General features: G+C 44.4%; 1 protein-coding gene across 3 annotated transcripts in view; it reads left to right on the forward strand.

Annotated features, from left to right (window-relative positions):
* Positions 1-10126: 10126 nt before the first annotated feature.
* FN1 (fibronectin 1) overlaps positions 10127-21111 on the forward strand; it is a gene marked incomplete at its 5' end in the record, with an annotated part of 51364 nt that continues 40379 nt past the window's right edge. For 2 of the 3 annotated variants that reach the window (XM_082284599.1, XM_082284600.1), the window contains 9 exons: positions 10133-10289; positions 10526-10654; positions 12137-12274; positions 14067-14198; positions 14326-14463; positions 16874-17032; positions 18440-18640; positions 19104-19283; positions 20790-20966. In XM_082284599.1, coding sequence (XP_082140725.1) covers positions 10133-10289; positions 10526-10654; positions 12137-12274; positions 14067-14198; positions 14326-14463; positions 16874-17032; positions 18440-18640; positions 19104-19283; positions 20790-20966 — 1411 coding nt within the window. Of the gene's footprint in view, positions 10290-10525; positions 10655-12136; positions 12275-14066; positions 14199-14325; positions 14464-16873; positions 17033-18439; positions 18641-19103; positions 19284-20789; positions 20967-21111 lie in introns of all 3 variants that reach the window. The other variant, XM_082284601.1, reaches the window with a different exon arrangement.

The following is a 21111-nucleotide window of genomic DNA, read 5'->3' on the forward strand; positions in this document are numbered from 1 at the left end:
TTTGTAAAGGAAGTTTCTTCTTTCAACAAGGCAAAACAAACCAGTGATTGATATCCAGTGTGGCATTTGAACACCAGAAAGTGTTACCTTCCATGGAGGTGAATGTAGTTCAGTTTATTTATATTCTACCATTTAGGAGAGAATTTTACCTAAAAGGACTTAAAGATGTAAGCAGTCACCCGTAGCTGAGGCATGTCTGCAGTGCCCCTGTGCACTCATAAAAATAAATGGTGTGCATAGCACCGAACACACTATGGTGCATAGTTTTTAAAATTAATTTTATCTCTATATGACCCCTGATTTAAAGTGCTGTGATTTGCAAATTTTTTGAGGTGTGTGTCCCACCAGCAAGGTGTAAGTATGCCTGGGATGCTCTGGCATATTCTTCCATCCTTAAAAAAAGGCAATAATTGTATGTACCACCTATAAATAAACAGATTTCTGGAACAACTCGGTAGCCCTGAAACCTGCTGTGTGGCACTCGAGGACAAGCACAAATTAATCATTTTAAGATTGTCCTGAGGATGGATTAAGCTCAGGCCATTTCCTCTTCCCTCCTGCAGCTTGGCTGTATCCAGCAGTGTTGGAAGGCACATTTTGTGTATCTGAGAACCAGATCTGAAAAGCCATTTAGCACCACTTATTAAAGCCAGCTAAGAGCATAAGCACGCAAATAGTAACTCATGAGGTCTCACTGATTCATGGTATGAACCTACACAGCTCTCCAGGGAGGGGGCTTTGGCCAATATGCTTAAATCATGGGAGGGATTTTTCTAGATGCCAAAAGGATTAGGACGCTTCGTTTTCATTAATAATCAGGCACTGTGCAAGGGCCCACCATGTCTTTGAAAATTCTTCTCCACGTGTTCGTTTCAGTATGAAATCATCTGGTGGGCTGCATCCTCCAGTGGGTGCATATCTGTTTGTTTCTTTTAAAAAGCTTGACTGCTTCCAAGAGCAGGAATAAACTCTTAGAAATACCTAATTAGTGTATTCAGATCATAACCAATACAGCATTACAGGTTTTTATTTCCTGTTCTGTGTTGATTTTTAATTAACACTGACATTTATATATAAAATACTTGGTTTTCAAAAGGCCAACTGGAGACCCTCTTGTGGATTACCTCATCCAAGCACAGATTTTTTGGTGTGCATATTTGTAATTGTTTGAAGGTTTTCCAAGCATATCTTAAAGTCATACCACAGTTTTCAAACACACTTAAAAGAATGTTATAAGGGTATGAAACATCAAAGAAAAAAAATTAATTTTACACAGTAACGGTGCTTAGAGTTTGTGACAGACACTGGACGTGGAAAGAATATTTAGGCCCACAACCTGTGAAGGCTGGCACACAAATTTAGGGATATAGCTGCAGTCCATGGATTTGGAGATGGGCATGGACAGTATGTATGCTTTTGTGGGATTCCTCTGGTCTGCTTCAAAATCAGTGGCACTTTATGGTTTTGATTTTGGCTTTTCTGTAAAGAAGGAAGAATTTCTAATGGTCTGAAAGCATCAATCCTTCCCTGAGAGATGAGACAAAAAGAAAAACATTAAACAGAAATTAGGAGACTGAGCCTGCTCCCAAAGAAATGAAGGTCAGAAACAGTCTCATTTTAATGGAACCAAGTCTAGTAGTAAAATTTCTGCCTTCCTCTTAAATATTAGTCTTCCTTTGCTTCTCTTCTCATGTGTCTGCCACAGCTCTCATCTCTCCAGCAGCTGTGATCTGCTGCCAAGATTTGCTCTACTCTCCCTGTAATTTATGACCCTGTCATGCAGTTTATTCATACACACTTTCCCAGTGGCAAGGCTGAGGATACCAAGGTATCTAAACGCTGCTCACAGAGGTGCGTGGAGCGAGCTCTGGAGAGGCAAAGCACATGCCTGCCTTTATTCAGGTGACAGCTGAGGTAAATCAAATAGTGGAATAACTGCAACAGGTAAAGCTACACACTTTAATTAGTCTTTGCAGGGTCAGAATGGGAGCCTTTGAGCTGCAAACCCTCGCAGATCTGCAAGCTGAGAGCCAACATCAGCAAGGAATTCAGTGCCTTGGGTTGCCTCTGGCCTAACAGTGCTTCCCCCAGCTGATCTGCTTTCTCTTGGCAAGGTTTCTACCAGACACTGTTTCTACAGGAGCCAGGGGCATAAATGACACGGCTGTATGCACTCAGGCACTAGGACACCAAAATTTACTGTCTTTCAATGAGATTCAGGCTCACAAGTCTCTGGGACCTGGCCTGTCAAACAATCTTAGGTCATAAACACATGGGAGGTAGATGTCCTTTGGCCGACGTGAGCCCCAGGCATCTCAGAGGGGCTTAAACACCAGTACTCCAGAGCCCAAAGCTTTACCACAGAGTCATCTTACAACAACACTGGCAAAACACTGGTGATTTTTCTGTGATCCTTAGGATTCTCTTGTCTTAAAGATTTCTTTCCCATGCACAGATGCTCAGTCTTCTATTAAAAATTCCTATCAAAGGTATGTCTCTCTCTTCCCCACTTTTTTTTCCCCTATAAGAAATGTCTCAGGCTGTTTTATTTGATAGAGGAAAAAGAGTAATTTTTAAAATTTATATTTAAGGAAATTTTTTTCTAAAGAAATGAGACTTACACAGGCCCTTTGCAGCCTTCCATTTCTATGTCCCTGTGCACCACTGAAACAAAATTTGAAAAAAAGGGAGAAGGAAAAGTCCATCAGGAGATAAATTCTTTGTGTAGCACTAATTTTCAATACTACACATGACATTTTTGACTGTAAATTCATTGAAGAGACCTTCTGTCAAAAACTTTCCCTTCATTTTATGGGCATGTAATCTTCATTTTATACTAATGCACTCCATGGAAAATGTGAATGTTGTTCCTGGAAAGTGATCTACGACCTCTTTCCACATTGTACATAAATCTGGAGAGTCTAATCAGATGCAGAAGCAATGTATATCTCCACACTCTGAAGCTCTACCTTCCCCTATAAATCTTTCAGATGTGGAATGGACAGCAAGTGGGTTTATACTAATCCTGCCAGATTAATACCCCAATCTGATGATAGGTATTTAAGTAATGTTTACTTCAATTTCAGCATGACCTGGCTAAGCAAAAATGTGCCTCCAATAAGTATAGCTGGCTTGGGACATATTCAATCAGTACAAACACCAGATGCATCATCAAGAGCTTTGGGGTATTTGTTTTTAGCATATGACCACAAGATATGATGCATCTTTGAAAAAGTTCCTACTTCACTTAATAATGATGTTCAGCTTTTTCGGTGTTGCCAGAAGCTATCCTGGAAAACATAATGAGAAACTTTCCTCTTCAGACTGTGTCAAACTATTCAGGCTTTTTTCCCCGCTTTGAAACAGCTTTTTTTTTTTTTCTCTGTTTCCATGTCTGTAGAAATGCTAATCATTACCCTAAATTATCCAGCTAACAGGCTGAAATTCTGCTCTTTTTAAGAAAAGTGTGAATTTTCTTGCTCAGCTCAAGGGGCTGGACTGCAACCATCTTATTGTAAGGTAAGAGATTTAGTTTTCCACCCATTACATGCCTAAGTGCCTGCCTGACCACTGCTCCCATGCCATTACAGGGAAAGCGTAACCCAGAAAGAATAGGCCAAACTACAAAGCCATCCCTCCGCCCAGCAGTCAAAGGTGCTGGCTGGTCTTGAGAGGAGAATTCTGCAAGAGAAGAGATGTGTTTGAATCACCAGCTTTCCTGCAAAACACTTTGAAGCTTTAAATCAGTGTGTAAGTGTTTGGAAGCAGTGAAACAGATTCCTGGAATATGGGCATGGCTCCTTGTTCTGGGCAAACTGACTTGTTTTCTCTTGTGATGTCCCAGTGGAAAACCTCTTGCAGCATCTCTAGCTAAGCCAATCCCACACATGTCATGGCTGAATCCTATCAGTGACAAAACTTCAATTTCCACATGAACTCCTTTGGTGTGGCTATATCAGGGTAGATGGCAAAAAGAATAATGTAAAATGGCCCATGAAAACCATGTATATTTTTGTTACTACAGTAATTCATCGTCTCAAGAGTGCTGATGAAACTCTAGAAATACTGTCAGAAAGGTAAATGAAGTGAGTGATGGCTGTTGGAATGCTCCAAATCTGAAAGATTTCATGGATAGGTAGCTCACTACAGACTGAAAATACGAGCTCCAAGCCAGTCCAAGATGCAAAGAAACCCCCAAAGCATAACAAGGACCAGAATCAAAAAACATATGCAGACTATTATCAGTTTTGAGTGCCAGAAAAAAAAGTCTAACCCACGATAATCACCAGTTGAAAGTAAAGAAAGAATTCAAAGGATTAATGACAGAGCAGAAATTTTCTGAGTCAGTCTTGAAAGTCCTTTGCCATGAGGCCAGCTTTCAACCAAAATGGATCCAAGCACAACTAGAAGGTAACATGAAGCCACCCCAGAAACAGTTAAACAATGAGACGTAGGTCTAAGGTAGCTCCATTTGCCAGCTTGACTGTCATTACAGGTTCCCAATGGAAGTGATGGGAGGAAAAAATAATTTCAATACTGATGCCTATAAAGAACCAAAACTGTCCCTTGGCAAAGCTCCCCAGGGAAGAATCATACCTGTAAGAAGCCCTGACTTCAGACTAATTACGAGTTGACAGATTGACACAAAATGAAAGTCCGGCCTGCTTTATTACAATTTCTTGCTAGAAGCTCAGCTTCCACACAGGGTTTGAATAAGTCAGAAATAGCCCTTCTGCCTTATTCTGGGCCTCTCTCTGGGCTGGATTCCCATCCACAGAAGAGAAAGAGTTGTGAAAGTCCCACAGGAGAAGTGACACTACTGCTGGGCCATAGAAACAGCCAAGCTAAAATAAATACATCAGAAACCAAGGAACATCTTGCTGGCCTGGACTATCAGGAGGCAGAGGGTAGAAAAGCAAGAAGAAGAAAGTGAGAATGAAGACAGGGAGAAGACTCAAGTTCTACCCCAGAAGCTGGAAAGTATAGAGCAGGAGGCCAATGAGAACTTCTGGGCAGGGCTGAAAAACAAGTGAAAGTGAGAGCTTCTCTCATCTCTGAGAATGCAGCCAAAAAATCAGATTACTTACAGTAAAAGAAGAAGAAGGAAACAAGAAAAAAGAAAACCCCCTCAAAACTGGCAGCAAACAACTATCCACACTCCTTGGCTCCATGTAATGCTGGGTGGAAGGGGTAAGAAGGAAACAGGGGACAAACTGCAGCTTGGAGCCAAAACATTTCCTTTGGGATGCTCCTGGCTCAGTTCAGCCCTTTGTGACTCTCAATCTCAACCCCTTATGCACTCCCCTATAATCATCATAATATGTGGCTGTTTGCTTGCTCAGTGTATTCAACTTCCTCACAGCAAGCCAAGCTCAACCCAGCACTAGCATTTATTTCTGGATTTTAACCAGGCCTGCCTAAAACCAAACAAGACTCAGTGTGGTTTGCCATATTCACTGGGAGAGAATAAAAGGAATTGCACTCAAACACCAGGGTTTGTGGCCAAGTTCACCTCATGCTGCTGGTGGTGATATCACTGTTATTTCACTTCACTTTAGTACTTTTAAAACTGCTCTGGAAAAAGGGAGGGTTTCAGCTCCATTTCTGATCTTTGAGAGAGATGCAAGTGATCCTAACAACATAGACATAACTAACAGTTGTCGTTTCATTAAAAGAAAAAACCTTTATTACTCAAAAGTCTAATTATTGTTAGAAACCCGTAATGACTAAGTAAAAACAGCCACCAGAATGTGAGCAGGGCAGACATCAACTTGGGAGATGGAACAGCCCTTGAGACAAAATAGTTCCAGCTCTGCCTAAAATAACATCTTTCAAGAGCTGGCCCCATCGTGCTTGGTGTCAGACACCAAGCCAGGTCCCACAGCCCCAGTCAGTGATGCTCATGACACATCTTGAAACACCGACTCAGACCTCCAGAGCTGTCCTGAGAGTTCCCAGAAGTGCTGCAGAACTCCTCTGTCGGGGCATCAGGATGCGATTTCCAAAGGATTTAGGGCAACGTGAGCAGGATTCAGGCATCTGTGAAAGTCTCTGCCAAATACCTCAAAATGTGATGAAGAACAGGTTTTCAGCTCTTTGAAGCTGGTGCTGCCTATTCAGAAGCTTCACCTGGGAATGATGGACTGTGCCATGCCACTTGTCTGCCAATTCCCATTGTCATGGGTCTACTGAGAGTTCTCATTTTTGCTGATGTTTTGGCACCAGGAAGCATGTCAGGATCTCTGTTCTTAAGTCACTTGTATGTGATGTAAACACCTCCTTAAAAGTCAGGAAAACAAACAAACAGCCTGAAAGCCCCAGGAGGACTCCTTTACCTGGGAAAGAATGAAAATCTCTTCCCCCTTGCCCTCCAAAGCCACTCCCCTGATTTTGCAGGGAGTAGCTCATGAGGGTTAAATGCCTGGGGCTGACAGTACTGCAGACTCTAATGCAAAACAAGAGCTGTGGCTGCAAACTTCTCATCACTGGCAAACTACAACAGTTTGGGTAAACCAAACTAAATACCCTAATCCATGGACAGCAAGAGAAAGGAAATGCGTTTTTCTGTGTTGATGACACTGAACAATTCGTTGGGAAGGACTAGGGAGGAGGGAGAAGAGAAGGAATTTCCACTGAGAGTGCCAAAGATGCAATTAATGTCCTGTCACGGAGCATTTATATGCGATGAAATTCATTCCTGTGCTGAGAGCCGGCATAAAGTTACGTCTCCCTGAAGTTGCAGTTAACAGGCAGAAGGAATGGATTTCATTTCAAGAGCGATGTTCCGGATTCCTGGACGAGACACTCAGCAGTGAATAAAGCACTGTGCAGTAGAGCCTCAGCAGCCTTGAAGTGAATTTTGCTGTGACCTAACAAAAACCACAGACTTGAAATTGTGATGATTCAGAAATTTTCAGCTCGCAACAGGGGTTCTTGCAAAATATTTGGGAACTGCAGGAAGCGTTTAATGGTCTCCCTATGTCAAGGAGAGGAATCCTGACCTTTTCTCTTCATGATTCTTGTTCCTTATAAGCAATAATTTTAGGAGATGATTAAGCCTGGGTGGCCTTTTTTTCTAAGGTTGCTTATAGAATAACAAGTGACTTGGGTTGGTCCTTTCTGTACTGATTCACCTTCTCTTTGCTATAGGAATTTGCAGAAGAATGACTACAGGGACAGATCGTGCTCCCAGTCACATGTGGATCCCCACAAGGCTGTGCAGCAAAGGAAACCAAGTAGAGAGGTTTATCTGCAGAGCAATACAACGGAGAAACAAAAGTCAGGAGAACCTTATAAGGGCATCTGCCTTTCCTAGCCAAGAGTCAAAAAGGTAGGATTTCAGTAGGAAAAAAAATTTGAATAGACCAAGAACATGAATCAGAATACCAATGGCTAAAGCAGAGGTTTGGGACATTCCTAATCCTTATTTGGATGCAGAAACCATGAACGGGTGGTTTATAAATTCAAACTGATGTCATCTGAAGGAAGACTTCAGGTGAATCTTCCTTTCATTTCCTCTTAGCTTGAGGGACAAGCTGACAGCAGGACAGACAAATGAGCTACATCCATTTCCTGAAATAAATAAGAGACTTCTCACAAAGTTTAACAGCATGCAATATAATAATTACTACATGCTTGTGTTGTAATTACTGTCAGAGATTCCTTTAAAAAAGAAACCAGGCTGTTCCAAATCATCTTGAAATACTACTCATAAGACTATTTCTGCCTGCTTGTAAATGATGGCTATGCAAGAAACTAATTTGAGCATCACTGGAAATTATAATTTTGTTTTGTATGCTTCCAGTAATGTTTTCTCAAACAGGGATCTTGCATTTGTCCCTGTATTTGTGTAATTATGTGGAAAGCATTAGACACAGTCACACGCTTGCTGACACTGTCTTTTCTCATTCAAGTTTCAGACAATACAATTTTCAGTTTGTGTAAATACTTATACTGCTCTAAGACCTAAGAGCAGTGCAAAATGATGTGAACTGGACTTAAAACAGACAGAAATTAGGTCAATGTCAATAATTTAACCTTTACAGGAACTATACCTGATATAGGAACCTTTTATATGCCACTTGCAAGTAATGGCTAAAAGCAGATATTTCTTCCTCGTGTTTCCACCACATCCTGTTCCTTAGGTAGTTAGCTCTTACACTTAAGCAGTAATATATCATAACTGTTATATATCATAACCCTCCTGTCCTGGAAGACTTCTCATCACCCTTTCCTTTTCCATGTCAATTGAGCTTAATTAGCAGCTTGTATCAGCAGCAGGATCTGTTCACACATTCATTGGTTCTATACTCAGTAACTGGAAAAATGACCTCAAATTGCCTCCTCATTGCATGTATGTATGTGCTTCCTAGGATGGAAACTCCTCTTTTCCACTGACTTCCACTCAGTAATTCTTCCTTTGGAGCAGGCTAGGTAAAGTACATCCAACACTCATACAGCAACGTTTTCTGACAATGTGCTTTTCACCTGGCTTTTATCAGAGAATTCCAGACATAAGCTGGGATGTGGGATGGAATTTGAGGATGGCACATCATATCTTAGGTCTCAGAAAAGCAGGAACAGTTTCTGAAAGCAGGTTCTCATTTCAAGGAAATGGATATTTGCTGGTTTATGATGCTGAGTCCTACTTCAAAAGCTAATGCTCTCCCTTGCTGTGGCCACCTTAGTTCTGTGAATATTCTGAGGGATAATGTGTGTCTGGTGACTCAAAGAAATAGATAAATAAAAAAAAAAGGCAGTGCGATAGATCTAAAAATAAAAATTAGGAAAGGTGGGAATTAGCTCACCACAGCTCGCCTCAATTGCCAGGTCAGGTTTCAACTTCCAGTAAGTTTTCAGCAGAGTAGCTTGTGTAAATGTATCTGTGGGCACTCCTCATAGAGGGGAAAAGAAATTTCCTTGAAAACAGATACCTGACATCACAACTATGTGTTTTCCTGGAACAGAGCACGCGCTGGATCCGTACTCTGCCTACTGACATAGTCTTCATCCCAAGAGTGATATTACTGCTTGCACGTCAGTAAAGAGAACACAGTGGGTTTGCAGGAAGTGGAACCAGAGCGTGGTGTTCAACATGCTAAAGAACTCATGGAAAACTGTGGATGTTCACCTTAAAGATGTCTGGAAACACCGTAGACTACTTCACACTCAGGTTTGCCTCAAGAGTTGCTTTTATACATTAAGAACCACAGCAGACTTTTTAGATTAATAATCCCTTCGCCAAGACAGAGTATGTGTGAGAAGCACGAAAATGGTTAGCAACACAACTTTCCTGTTTGATCTGAATTTGGGTGCTGGTCCAGGCGCTGCAGCAGAATGAGGCATGCACCACGCTTTGTTCACTGGCAGCCTGAGAGCCACACTTACTGTGCACATGCTCTGTTTTGCAGTATTCCTTCAAATTAGGGAAAAGAAGCAGCAGAGATGCCCATGGGAAGAAGACACAAGAAAGAGTTTGACAAAATTTGTGTACAGCAGGGTTACATTAGGGCGTCACACTGAAGAACCCTTCTACTTAATAAAGGTTCAACATCTAAAATTTCTGGTTTTCACTTTCCTTTTGTTCTCAGGGTTTATTTTGGACAGCAAGAAATAAAATCAGAGAAAGAGGGTGTTAAATTTATTGTGAATGGAATGCAATGACACCGATTTTTCCAAGTGAGGTGTGAAAGCTTTTAACCTTGAGTTCCCAGCAGCAGATAAAACATCACTCAGGGTTTCTATTTCCAACCCCTACGTTACACCTCACCTTCTCCCCGTGCAGAACATTACTCCTCCTGAACGGAGAAGTATCCGCTTACAGGCAGCGCTGCTCCAAGGAAAAAAAGAAAAGTTTGCCTCTACCCTCAAAAATAGCCATTTTGTTCAGCCAGATGTTCTACAAAATGGCACGGCCGCTGTGCTTGAGGGGGGCCGGGCCTCCCACCCGGCGGGGCTCGGCGGGGCGGTGGCGGCCCCCGCCCGGCCCCCGGCGGCGCCGAGGCCAATGGGCGCTGGGGCGGCGGCGGCCGCCTCCTCCCGCCCAGCCCGCCCTATATAGAGCCCGGGCAGCGGCGCCGTCCCGTCCGTCGGGCTGTCTGTGCCGAGCCGTGTCGAGCCCAGCCGTGCCAGGATGCCGGGCCGCGCCGTGTGGCGGCTGGCGCTGCTCGCCCTCTGCCTGGGGGCCGCGGCGGTGGGGGGACATCGCCGCGGAGCCGGCGGCAAGAGCCGGCGGCAAGCGCAGACCCAAACCACCTCGCTCCCGCAGGGCACCGCCGCGCAGGGAAAGCGTGAGTACCGCCCCCGGGCAGGGCAGGGCGCGGGGCTTGGCACGGCAGCGCCGGTGGCCCCGGGGGGCTTTGTCTGTGCCCCGCGCTCGCCCTTAGCCGCCCCTCGGCTCGGCGGGACCCGCACACGTGTGCGCCCCGCGCCCTTTCCCTCCCGGCTGCTGCCCTCGGTAACGCCGAACTTTGCTTTCTCTTCCCCCTCTGCATCCCCATTCCTCCCTCGCCTGTTCTCCCCCCAGAGACCTGCTATGACAATGGACGGTACTATCAGATAAACCAGCAGTGGGAGCGTACTTACCTGGGAAACACTCTAGTCTGTACCTGCTACGGTGGGAGCCGAGGGTTCAACTGCGAGAGCAAGCCCGAACGTAAGTTGGTGGCCCCTTTTGTCTGCATCGAGACCCCAGCACGGCTTTTGGTGCCGAGTAAGCCAAGCCTTGTACGAGTTAGGGCTGGCAGCCCAGGTTTTCCGCTGAAGTTTGGTACTTAGGGTCAGTAATGGGATCTACACTCAATTACACTGAAGATCTGGCTTGGGATTTTAAGAAATGCTTTTCATTAGCGATGGGCCTGCCACCAGAATCCTGAGCCAAACATCACTCATCTCTCTGGAGGATTGGATCTAAACATTAATTTTGGAGCCAGCCTCTTCTTTATAATGAACTGAACTGACTCCTGGACTCTCACGGGGAAGTTCAAATCTGGAGTCACTTTGCAGCTCTGGCTCTGCTCTGTTTGATTGCTTCACCCCAACTTTTCATAGCTGTGCAGTGTCGTCAGCTTGTTTAAAAATATTTCAACTTACAACTTTCTGCAGCCCCCTGGCCGTGCTGTGAGCTTTCTATAATTGAGTGTAAAATGAGATTGTTTAGTCTGTGCAGAAGAAGTTTAGGGAACAGAAAGAAGTTTAAATGCAAGGTCTGCTGGAGGCTGCATCTCTCCAGGATTAGGTGTAGTTCAGATTATCAGATGCAATTGATCTGTATTTATTGGTCTGAAGCCACTGGTTTGCTGTAGTTCCTTTATGTTGCTTTGGAGATAGAAGAGACAAAAAACTGGTTCCTGGCTGACAGTGTTCATGTAAGACAGATGTGAGCATCTCAGCCATCTGTTTGGAAGGCTCGTGTGCTGTCTGCCTCACGGCTGGAGTATTTTAAGGAGTGCTCAGTCCCCTTACTCCATAAAAGAGGGTTCAATTGACTTTTCCTTCCTCTGCAGAAATTCCCAAGTTTTGCAGTTTTGAAGTTCAATAGCAAGTTTTCCTTATGACACAGTGGACTTTATCTGCCCAGTAGTGAAGAAAGTTGTTCTGCTTCACATCTTGAGTCTGGTGGCAGCACTGATGTTCTGTAATCACTTACTCAGGCATGAGTGTGGGCAGTACACAAGTAGTGAACTTTGCTGTTGACTTTGGTGGGAGTGCTGCAGAATTTGGGATTAATCTACTTAATTTTTGCTAAATCAGAGTGAGGAGGATTAGCATGAAAAAGGACACAGTTTCCAGGGGTTGTTTGCTCCCTCCTGTCTTCTCTACTGTTGGCTTCAAACAGCTGGGATTGATGCTTTCAGGCGTGCCTGCCATGTGCAACTTTTGGTTCCCTGAGGGAGGGAAGAAGAGGTGTCTGAGGTTATTCAGCATCATGGGCACCTTGAGAGGGGGCAAACTTTACCCAACTTTTTCTCTGCTGTTTCATCCTATGAAGAAAGAGGGGACTCATAGGCATTTTTCTCCAGGAAAAAAGGAGTATCTGTGTGAGGAGGCAAGGAATGTGTTTCTGTTGACTGTATGTGTTACTGGTGTGGTTACATGAAGTTGATTTTCTTTTAATTTTTTTTTCCCCCCCTCATAGCTGAAGAGACCTGCTTTGACAAATACACTGGATCCACTTACAGGGTAGGGGAGACTTATGAGCGCCCCAAGGATTCCATGATCTGGGACTGTACTTGCATTGGAGCTGGACGTGGGAGAATCAGCTGCACCATTGCCAGTATGTAACTAAGAGCCTGTTCCTAGAGCTATTGTTCCTTCGTGTCATATTTTCCAGAGCAATTTACACAATATTCCCAGTGCCTATTAGCTAAAGTTGAATGGGGTTTAATCCAAAGCCTGCTAAAGCTTTGAAACTGGAAGTCCTTGCCCCATGTACATACACAACCAAACTCCTCTTTTATTCAAGAGGTCAAGTGCTATGTGAGAAAACATAGGCCAAAAATTACTGCTAGTGTCCAGCCATACTGATTAGTAATTTATTATATACAAGAGTGTGTATAATACACAGATGCAATTATGAAAGTAGATTTTTGACTGGGAAAAAGTCTGCTCTGCAGCTGGTGATTCAAAATAACACCATCAGCATTAATGGGACTACTTAGAATAAATGATAATAAATAAATGCCAACTGAGAGCCAGTCCTCCATCCTCCAAAAATGTCACTGAACACTTGTCTCTAAGGGAGCTGAGATTTGATATCCAGATAGCAGCTTAATGTGTTTCTGCAACTCCTTTTTCACTAGCCTGACCCATACTTTCCTCTTGCTCTTCTCTCTCTTCCCTTGGTCCTTTCTCCCCAGCTCCCCTTTCACGTCTCTGTCTGGAAATCCTTTCCTTATTGAGTCACTGAATTGTTCACAATTTCCCTTTAGTTCATAATTAAACTTTCTGGGAGCACAGAGGAAGATTGCTGTGTGTAAGGATTTTTAGGCTGAGATTTCAAAGTCTCTGAGGTATCTTTTGAGAAAAGTCTTGCTCTTAAAAGTATCCAGTTTCTTGTTTAAGACACATAGGCAGATCCTAGTAGTGTTGCCACAGAGGACTCGGAAACCAGCCATCATTGTAACCTGGGAAAAAAATAATGCATTAAAATAGAGCTGGAGCCCTTCTGAATTTAATGGCATTTTATTGGGCAGGGATGATAAGTGTTGTAAGAAAGAGTCAGTAAGGAAATTGCAAGTGTAAGAGCAGCCTTGTTTCCTCATCATCAGCCTGGTTTAGAGCTCACTGGAGAGTCTCACTGACTGCAACTGGCTTTGAATCAATCTTCAGAACTCCTACATTCCCTGCTTTCACAAATGAGCCCACAGAACATTTTACTGGCTCTTAATAAATGATGGGATGTGGGTGTTTTTTCTTTCTTGCTTTTTTTTTTTTTCCTTGTATTCTTTCAAAGAAACAAGCCCTGTGTTTGCGAACTGCAGTGTGCAGTGCTTCCCTCCCTCAGCCTGGGCTGCCTCAGAGCTGTGGGGCACTGCTGGGCTTGAATCTGCCTTTCCAGGGCAGGCTTTCCAAAGCCAAGAGATCTGATTTCCCACTGGTCTGTCACACCAAGCACCTCCTTATCCTCCACGTGCTGTCCTGGCCACCATGTCCCTCATGAATGGCCACAGAGAAGCCCAAGGGGCATCACTTCCAGCAAGATGGAGGCAAAACCTCCCCCACCAGCCCTCAGCCTGAGAACAGGGTGTGAGGGAGAAACAGCACCTCATCACTTCTTGGCATTCCCTTTTCACCAGCCAGGCTTTGGCTGTGGTTTGGAACATGGAGAAGTTAGCTGAAGGAGGAGGACAGGGCCTGGGAAATACAGAAAGTGGCGGGTGCCAGTGGGAAAGATGGAGCACCATTTTACAGGCTGATGTCCCCCCCTCATCCTCCTCACTGTTCCCTCTCCTTGCTGCCCCACCCCAGCTGACCCCCTTTGCCCCTGGCCAGGTGGCCCTTACCTTGTGACCACCATGCCATCCCTGATGTGTCCCTCACCTCGGCTCCCCTCTCTCCCACCACAGATCGCTGCCATGAGGGTGGCCAGTCCTACAAGATCGGCGATACATGGCGCCGGCCCCACGAAACAGGCGGGTACATGCTGGAGTGTGTGTGCCTGGGCAATGGAAAGGGCGAGTGGACCTGCAAACCTGTGGGTAAGTGGCTGCTCCTTGCTTCTCCCTCAGTGCAGTCAGGGCGTGTGGGCCCTTTTTCCTTGTCTTCCCTGTGGTGTCCCCATGTGGGAATGCCCTGGGTGGGCTCTGATCCACTCTCCCCTCACAGCCGAGCGATGCTACGACAACACAGCTGGGACATCCTACGTGGTGGGAGAGACCTGGGAGAAGCCCTACCAGGGCTGGATGATGGTGGACTGCACCTGCCTCGGTGAGGGCAGCGGCCGCATCACCTGCACCTCCAGAAGTAAGTGCCAGCCTGGCAACTGCTGGCTGCTCTGTTTTATTTATCTTACTTAATTTTTCATTTATTTTCTTACTTATTTTCATCCTGCATGGGAAAGGAAAGTTATTCCCTCATCTGCCCTGTGCAAGTAACAGTAGTTGGAGAGGGATGGCTGTGCCCTGGGAGGTGGTGGGACGCAGACCCTTCTGAGGAAAGAGAGGCCTGTGTGGTGCCCCAGTCACCATTTGCAGTCTGGGAAACATCCCCCAGAGCTGGTGATCAGCGCTGGGGACAGAGGTGCCTGGATTATTTGGGGATTTATTCTCGTGGAGAGAGAAGGGTTTAAGGAACCTGCATGTCAGCTGAGCCATAGCCAGGCATCTCCCAGGAAGTCAGGGAAATCGCTTGGCCCACAAAATGGCAGAGAGTTTAGCCCAGGATGCCTATTTCTGTGCTTTCAGGTAGCCTTCTGAGGTACAATCAGGAGTTTTTAAAGTTAACTACCCTTTCCAACAGCAGGATCTGCAAGATTAAAATGTTTTCTTGTTTCTTTCTCTCTATTACTGTTTTAACTTATGTGTCAGCTAAACCAGGGTTTGTTTTGCCTGCTCTACCATCTCTCCTATCACTTTTCCCACCCCATTTCCTGCTCCAGCAGCACAGGTGGTTTTGTTTTTTTAAAGTTTTTGCATCATTGAGGGACATTACCGTAAATACTCCCATTTTATTTGTATTTGCAAAGCAAACAGGGCCCTTAAAATCCAAAATCTTGCCTGTTTATTTACCTTCTGTTCCAGTCCTCTTAGCTCCACCACAGAGCTTGCTCCTATCTCGGGCTTACACGAGTTGCCTCAAGAAAATTTAACTTTGTACCTTACACCTTGGTTATGCAAGGTCTGAGAAACTCTTCTGTAGCCTTTCAGTTGCCTCGGGGCACACAAGTAATGGATTTTTGCTGATACAAACAGCAGACATGTAAGAATAAGACACTAAGGAGAGTTGAGATTAAAATGGAAGATCTGGAGAGACTTGTTCAAGAAATAAGCTGTAAAAATCAACCCAGCCTTGACAATATTAAGTCTGTTAAAGACATACGAGGAAAAATCATTAGCTGTCAAATAGGAATGAATAAAACAGAATGTGTTGTTTGTGAATTTTGGAGGACTTATTATTACTAATAAAATGTATTTGGCAGTAGCTTTCTTTCCATAACTGAGGTCTGCCCTGTTGTATCATGGGGGAAATTGCAATATAATGACCTGTTCATTTTTCGTTTTGTTTTCCAATTACATTTGAATAGAGAAATTCAAGTTTATGTATATAAAATGATACTTCTAGCCCACAAAGTGGCTTAATACTTCAAGTGGGTGCTGCTGTTATATATCTTTTATGGCCAGCATTTTCCAGAATCACAGCTGTTTGCTTCAGTGACATTTCAGCTTTTCATTGAGAAGAGTGTCCATGAGACACGTTTTTTTCACATTTGCAAAATTGGATGATGAATACCTCACCAATTTACCATTCTTCTGGCAAATGCTCAATTTCTGGTCGTTTTAGCACTGTGAATCAGTAACATGTTTTCTGCATTCACATTCTATCCCCTGTGCTCTCTCAGTGGCAATCTGGCTTAATGCATATGTCCTTCCACAGTTCTTCATAAAGCCGTGTTCATTGATCCATGATTATATTTGAGCCACTGTATCAAGTTTCCCTTGAATAAGAAGGTAAAATGTTGTAATGGAAGAAGAACTAGTTAATCCATGTGGATCTGGCATCCAGACAAAAGTAGTTTGTTGTGCTGTCCTTTGAACCCTTTTACTCAATTCATCGTGGGCTGTGGGTTATTGAAGAGATTTAGAAAGTCTGGTACTCCTGGTATGACTTGAGCAGCTTGTGTGAACTTCACTGCAGCTTCATGCAGGCTTGTTTTGGAAGAAAAGTGGGATTTTACATGTTGCCCTCAAACAGGTTTTAGTCCCTTCCAGATGAAAGAGAGCCCTGAAATTGAACTGTACCCTTTGTGTAGTATGAAATGACCCAGCTACAAAGACTCCTGATTTTTTCTTAAAAGAAAAAAAAAGGGGCATTAAAACAAGCTTTGAAGGTGTGTGCTGGACAGAATGGGTTTAGAATGACTTTAAAAAGTAGCTTTTTGACAACAGCTGCAAAGTGAAAGAGCAATTCTGGAAATGAAGGGAAATTTTTCCTTAGGCTAAAGCACCAGGATTTTGGGATGCTCTCAGCCTGTGCAGTTTAGGGCAGGCTTTAGTGCATGTAGGAATTGCAATGGTGGGCTCCAGAGAATGAGGTGGGCCTTTAATTCAGTCTTTAAAGTATGAGCTTGTTTGATAGAGTTGGTGGTTGAGTGCTGGAAACTGCCCAGTGAAGCCACCCAGAGCAGGCACAGCTGAGAGTCGTGTTCCTCACACAGATCGCTGCAATGACCACGACACCAAGACTTCCTACAGAATTGGGGACAACTGGAGCAAGAAGGATAACCGTGGGAACTTGCTCCAGTGCGTCTGCACCGGGAACGGCAGAGGCGAGTGGAAATGCGAGAGACACACGGCCCTGCACACCACCAGCACTGGTAAGTGGGGCATCATGGCATGGAACATAGGGAAAGGGAACATGAGTGGCACGTTTTGACAGGTTAGGACTTGGAGTTGAATTGTTCCATCCTAATTCAGGTATTTCAGAGTCTTGTCTGGGAAGGATCAGCAGCAGAGAGGGTCAGAGTTCAGGAGATGCTCCTTGTTTGTGCGTGTGGAGAGAAGATCAATTGATACCTTGTTTCCATGCACGAATGGGGCTGGCACATACACATGGGATTGCCTGCACAGTCACAGGGCAGTAAATCACATCTAGGGCCCTGCATCCACAGGAGCTATCTTTGTCTTGGGAGCATGGCACTCCAAGTTAATGTTTGAACTTTATGTATTTGCCTCAGGGTAACTTTCTTGAAATCTCCTTAATTTAAACCCCACTGAGACCATCTGGTTTCTTTGACATGATAAATACACCTACTAATGGGTGAGCTTTAAAAACCCAAAAATGTCAAGGAATGTATATAACGCTGTCTAATACATGTACGTGAGAGAGCTTGTAATTTCGGTATGAAATATTGCCTAGTTTACAGAGAGCATATCTTTTGTGCCCAAGGTTTAAATCTTCAGCTCCTAAATTCTTTCTTTTTGTCATTTTAAGGGTCTGGGTTTCTTATCAGTGAATGCAATGTAGAACTTCTGTTTTTCTGCAGTGCCTGCACTAAAGTTTTCTTGGTAAATGACCTTTAGCTCCATTGGGTTAACTTCAAATTCTCAGAAGGTCTAAACTTCAAAATGCAGAACACTTCAAGGGTGCCAGTATTTTGTTTCCATTATTATTTCCCCTATTTCAGCAGAGCTGAATTTGTGGAGGTTCCTGTGGGAATCATTAGCAAGAAATTGATATGATGTAGAGAACAAAAAGCCTCTTTGCCTCTCAGTATTATTCCAAATGATAATGTGCCAAAAACTTTGATTCAAAATTTTAAAATTGCCCAGTAAAAGAATACATTTTCAGTTTATTCTTCTTGTTTTTAATGAAAAATTCAAAACTGATCCTTTTTGCCTTATCTCGCTACTTCCTTGGTAATTTTTTATTGTCTTGTCACTGATCTTGATTTTTCTGTTCTGCAGTTCCTTCAACTAACTTTTTTTTTCGAAAAAAAAAAGGTTTTCTTAACAATTCCTGTGAAAAGCAGTTTCTAAATCCTTTCTAAAGCCATTCTACAGGGCTGGAAACCAGAGACTGTCATTAGCAGAAGGGGGAGTTGCTCTTCTAATTTTGAAAATTGCTAAGTGGAATAATTAAGCTGCATCTCAGGAAGCTTATGAGTGTTGTGCCTTCCATCTGATGGAGTGCCTCAGGTTTTATGATCTCAGCATTTTACGGCAGCATTCTGTTGCTGAGCTTTTCACGCCACATGTCCCTTGTGTCTCGTGTTGTGCCACAGGCTCTGGCTCTCCCAGCATCACCAACGTGCAGACGGCGCTGTACCAGCCCCAGCCGCAGCAGCCCCAGCCCCAGCCCTACGGCCAGTGCATCACGGACAACGGCGTCGTGTACTCCGTGGGCATGCAGTGGCTCAAGACACAGGGCAGCCAGCAAATGCTGTGCACCTGCCTGGGCAACGGAGTCAGCTGCCAGGAGATAGGTATGAGTTGGTGTGTAGTGCCTGTTCACGCCTGTGAGGTCTCTAGGACTTGTCCTGTGGTGTAATTTTCAAGTAGAACCCTCTGTGTGCATATCAGAAATGTACTCTGAAGAAGACATCCTGAAGAAAGGTGCAAGGGGGGAAGAAGTGGTTTGGTTATTCAAAGCCTGGTTCTGTAGGGCAGAAATGTTTCCCAGTGAGCTATATATAACCTGCTGAGGGGAAACAGAGCCCTTGGGGAGCAGCATTAATAACTTTATTCAAATGGAGCTGCGATAATATATGTTTGGGAAAGAATGTAAAAAAATGCCACAGCTGTGGAGCTGCCTATTGGTGTGTATTGGCCTGGGTCCATGGCAGTCAGTGTGGGTTCCCAGCAACCAGCAACTTGGCCTGGAAGGGCTGTTTTAGAGCCCTGACATTTGGGGATTGCAGTCTAATGCTGTGATTTTTCTTTTTGAAGCTGTGACCCAAACGTATGGTGGCAATTCTGATGGAGAACCCTGTGTCCTGCCCTTCACCTACGATGGAAGGACTTTCTATTCCTGCACCACCGAAGGCCGCACAGATGGGCACTTCTGGTGCAGCACCACTTCCAACTTCGAGCAGGACAGGAGATACTCCTTCTGTACCGAGCAGAATGGTGAGCTCTTCTTTTAGAGGGTCTTCACATGCATGTGACCCTGGTGTAGGGATGGAGGAATGAGCAGAGGACACAGGAACAGGCTGCCTGACCAATTCCAGCAGTCTGGAGGGACTTCAGGTAGTAAGGCAGTGCTGTGAAAGGAGGGCTGCCTGATGACAGAGCACTTGTGTGCTCTTGGCATCTTTGGAGGGTGCTACAGATGTACCCTTTGAGTCCTGTTCTCTCACCTCTGAGCTGACCTTAGAATGGGAGTACCTGGTCAGGGTGGAGCTTTGGCCCAAAGGATGCTTATCTTTGGCTTTGCTTGGGTGCATTGCTTCAAGTAATGCCCATATTAGGCTGCAAAGAGGAGGATATCCATGGAGTACAGTTTGTCACTCCCTCCATCCTGGCTATCTAGCCAGGCTGCCATATATAGCAGTGATCTTCATGTGATTTGTGGTCACCAGTCAAGAGCTGGGGCATGACTAATGCAGCAGCATTCCCTCTTGTCTGTGGATGGTCAGTGTTCCCTTTGCAGCACACATCTACCTGTGTGGTTGCACTTTCTGGAGTGCCTGTCAGACATCCATGGAGCAGTGTCCAGGCAGCATCTTTGGGATCTGACCTTGGAAAGAGTATTTCATGTTCTGCCATGAAAATGCTGCTTTTTACACTGCATAGACACTTCTAAAAAAATTCTGTTCTACTTTGGTTGTTTTTTTCCTGATAAAAGTCAAGCCTTTCTCTGACGGGCATATAATATTTTCTTTTTTAAAAAAACAAACAAACCAGCCACCCAAAAGCAACAACAACAAAACCCCTCCCCTCCCCCCCAATGAAAAACCAAACACTGTCCCTGTCCATGCACACATTCAAGTTTTAGAGAGCTTCTTGTGATACACTTTGGAAAAGAGAAATGTGATAGAGAAAAAGCTCAGTAAATGTCTTCTTGTTCACCAATATTTGTAAAGCAGAGTTGCTCAAGAGGTGATTAGTTCAGGTAGATTACAGCCCTCTTTCCACTGCTGCTTGCAAAACATGAAGCTTCCAGCCTGCAGAGAGGTTTTGGCTTGCCCTGTGGTACATAACTGAACTGTAACCCTTTCCTGAGGGTGAAGGCTTCCCTTAGAGCTGAAAGGCACTGCTGGGAAATAGCTCCAGTGAGATAATACCGGTATGCTGAGAGCTATGAGTTTATTTCATTCCCTAGGCCTTGGGAGAAGGGATGTGCAGAACTACTTCCCAAACACACAAAGTAAACTTCAGTTTTCCCTATTTCCCGGGAGTTCTCATGGCTGGCTCTGCAGCTCCTTCCAAAGCAAAGCTTGAACTGAACTGACCTCGTGCAAAGCTTATGTTTCCACATCTGAATTAATTAAAGGCAAGAAAAGAAGCCTGTGGATTATATACAGGGCGCACATGGGAAAAAGCAGTGCTAGTGGTTTGTTTTCCAAGCTCTTTCATGCATGCTAAGAGAGTGCAAAGGCTGCATTTGCATCTATTTTCTTTTCATTTTTGTAGTTTTGGTCCAGACACGTGGTGGCAATTCCAATGGTGCTCTGTGCCACTTCCCCTTCCTGTACAACAACCGCAACTACACCGACTGTACTTCTGAGGGACGGAGGGACAACATGAAGTGGTGTGGAACCACTGAGAACTACGATGCTGACCAGAAGTTTGGATTCTGCCCCATGGCTGGTAAGGCTGAGAGCCATAAAGGGGTTATGGAGCACTTGTATGTGGTTCTTCGAGCTGGAAAGTGAAGACCTCTCTGTTGGTCAGTTACTGATGACTTCCAGTGAGCTGTGTCCCAGCCCAAAGCCCTTTAAGGCATTTCTGAAGC

This window comes from Coloeus monedula (genome assembly GCF_965178545.1).
Source record: "Coloeus monedula genome assembly, chromosome: 7".
NCBI classification, from domain to species: Eukaryota; Metazoa; Chordata; class Aves; order Passeriformes; family Corvidae; genus Coloeus; species Coloeus monedula.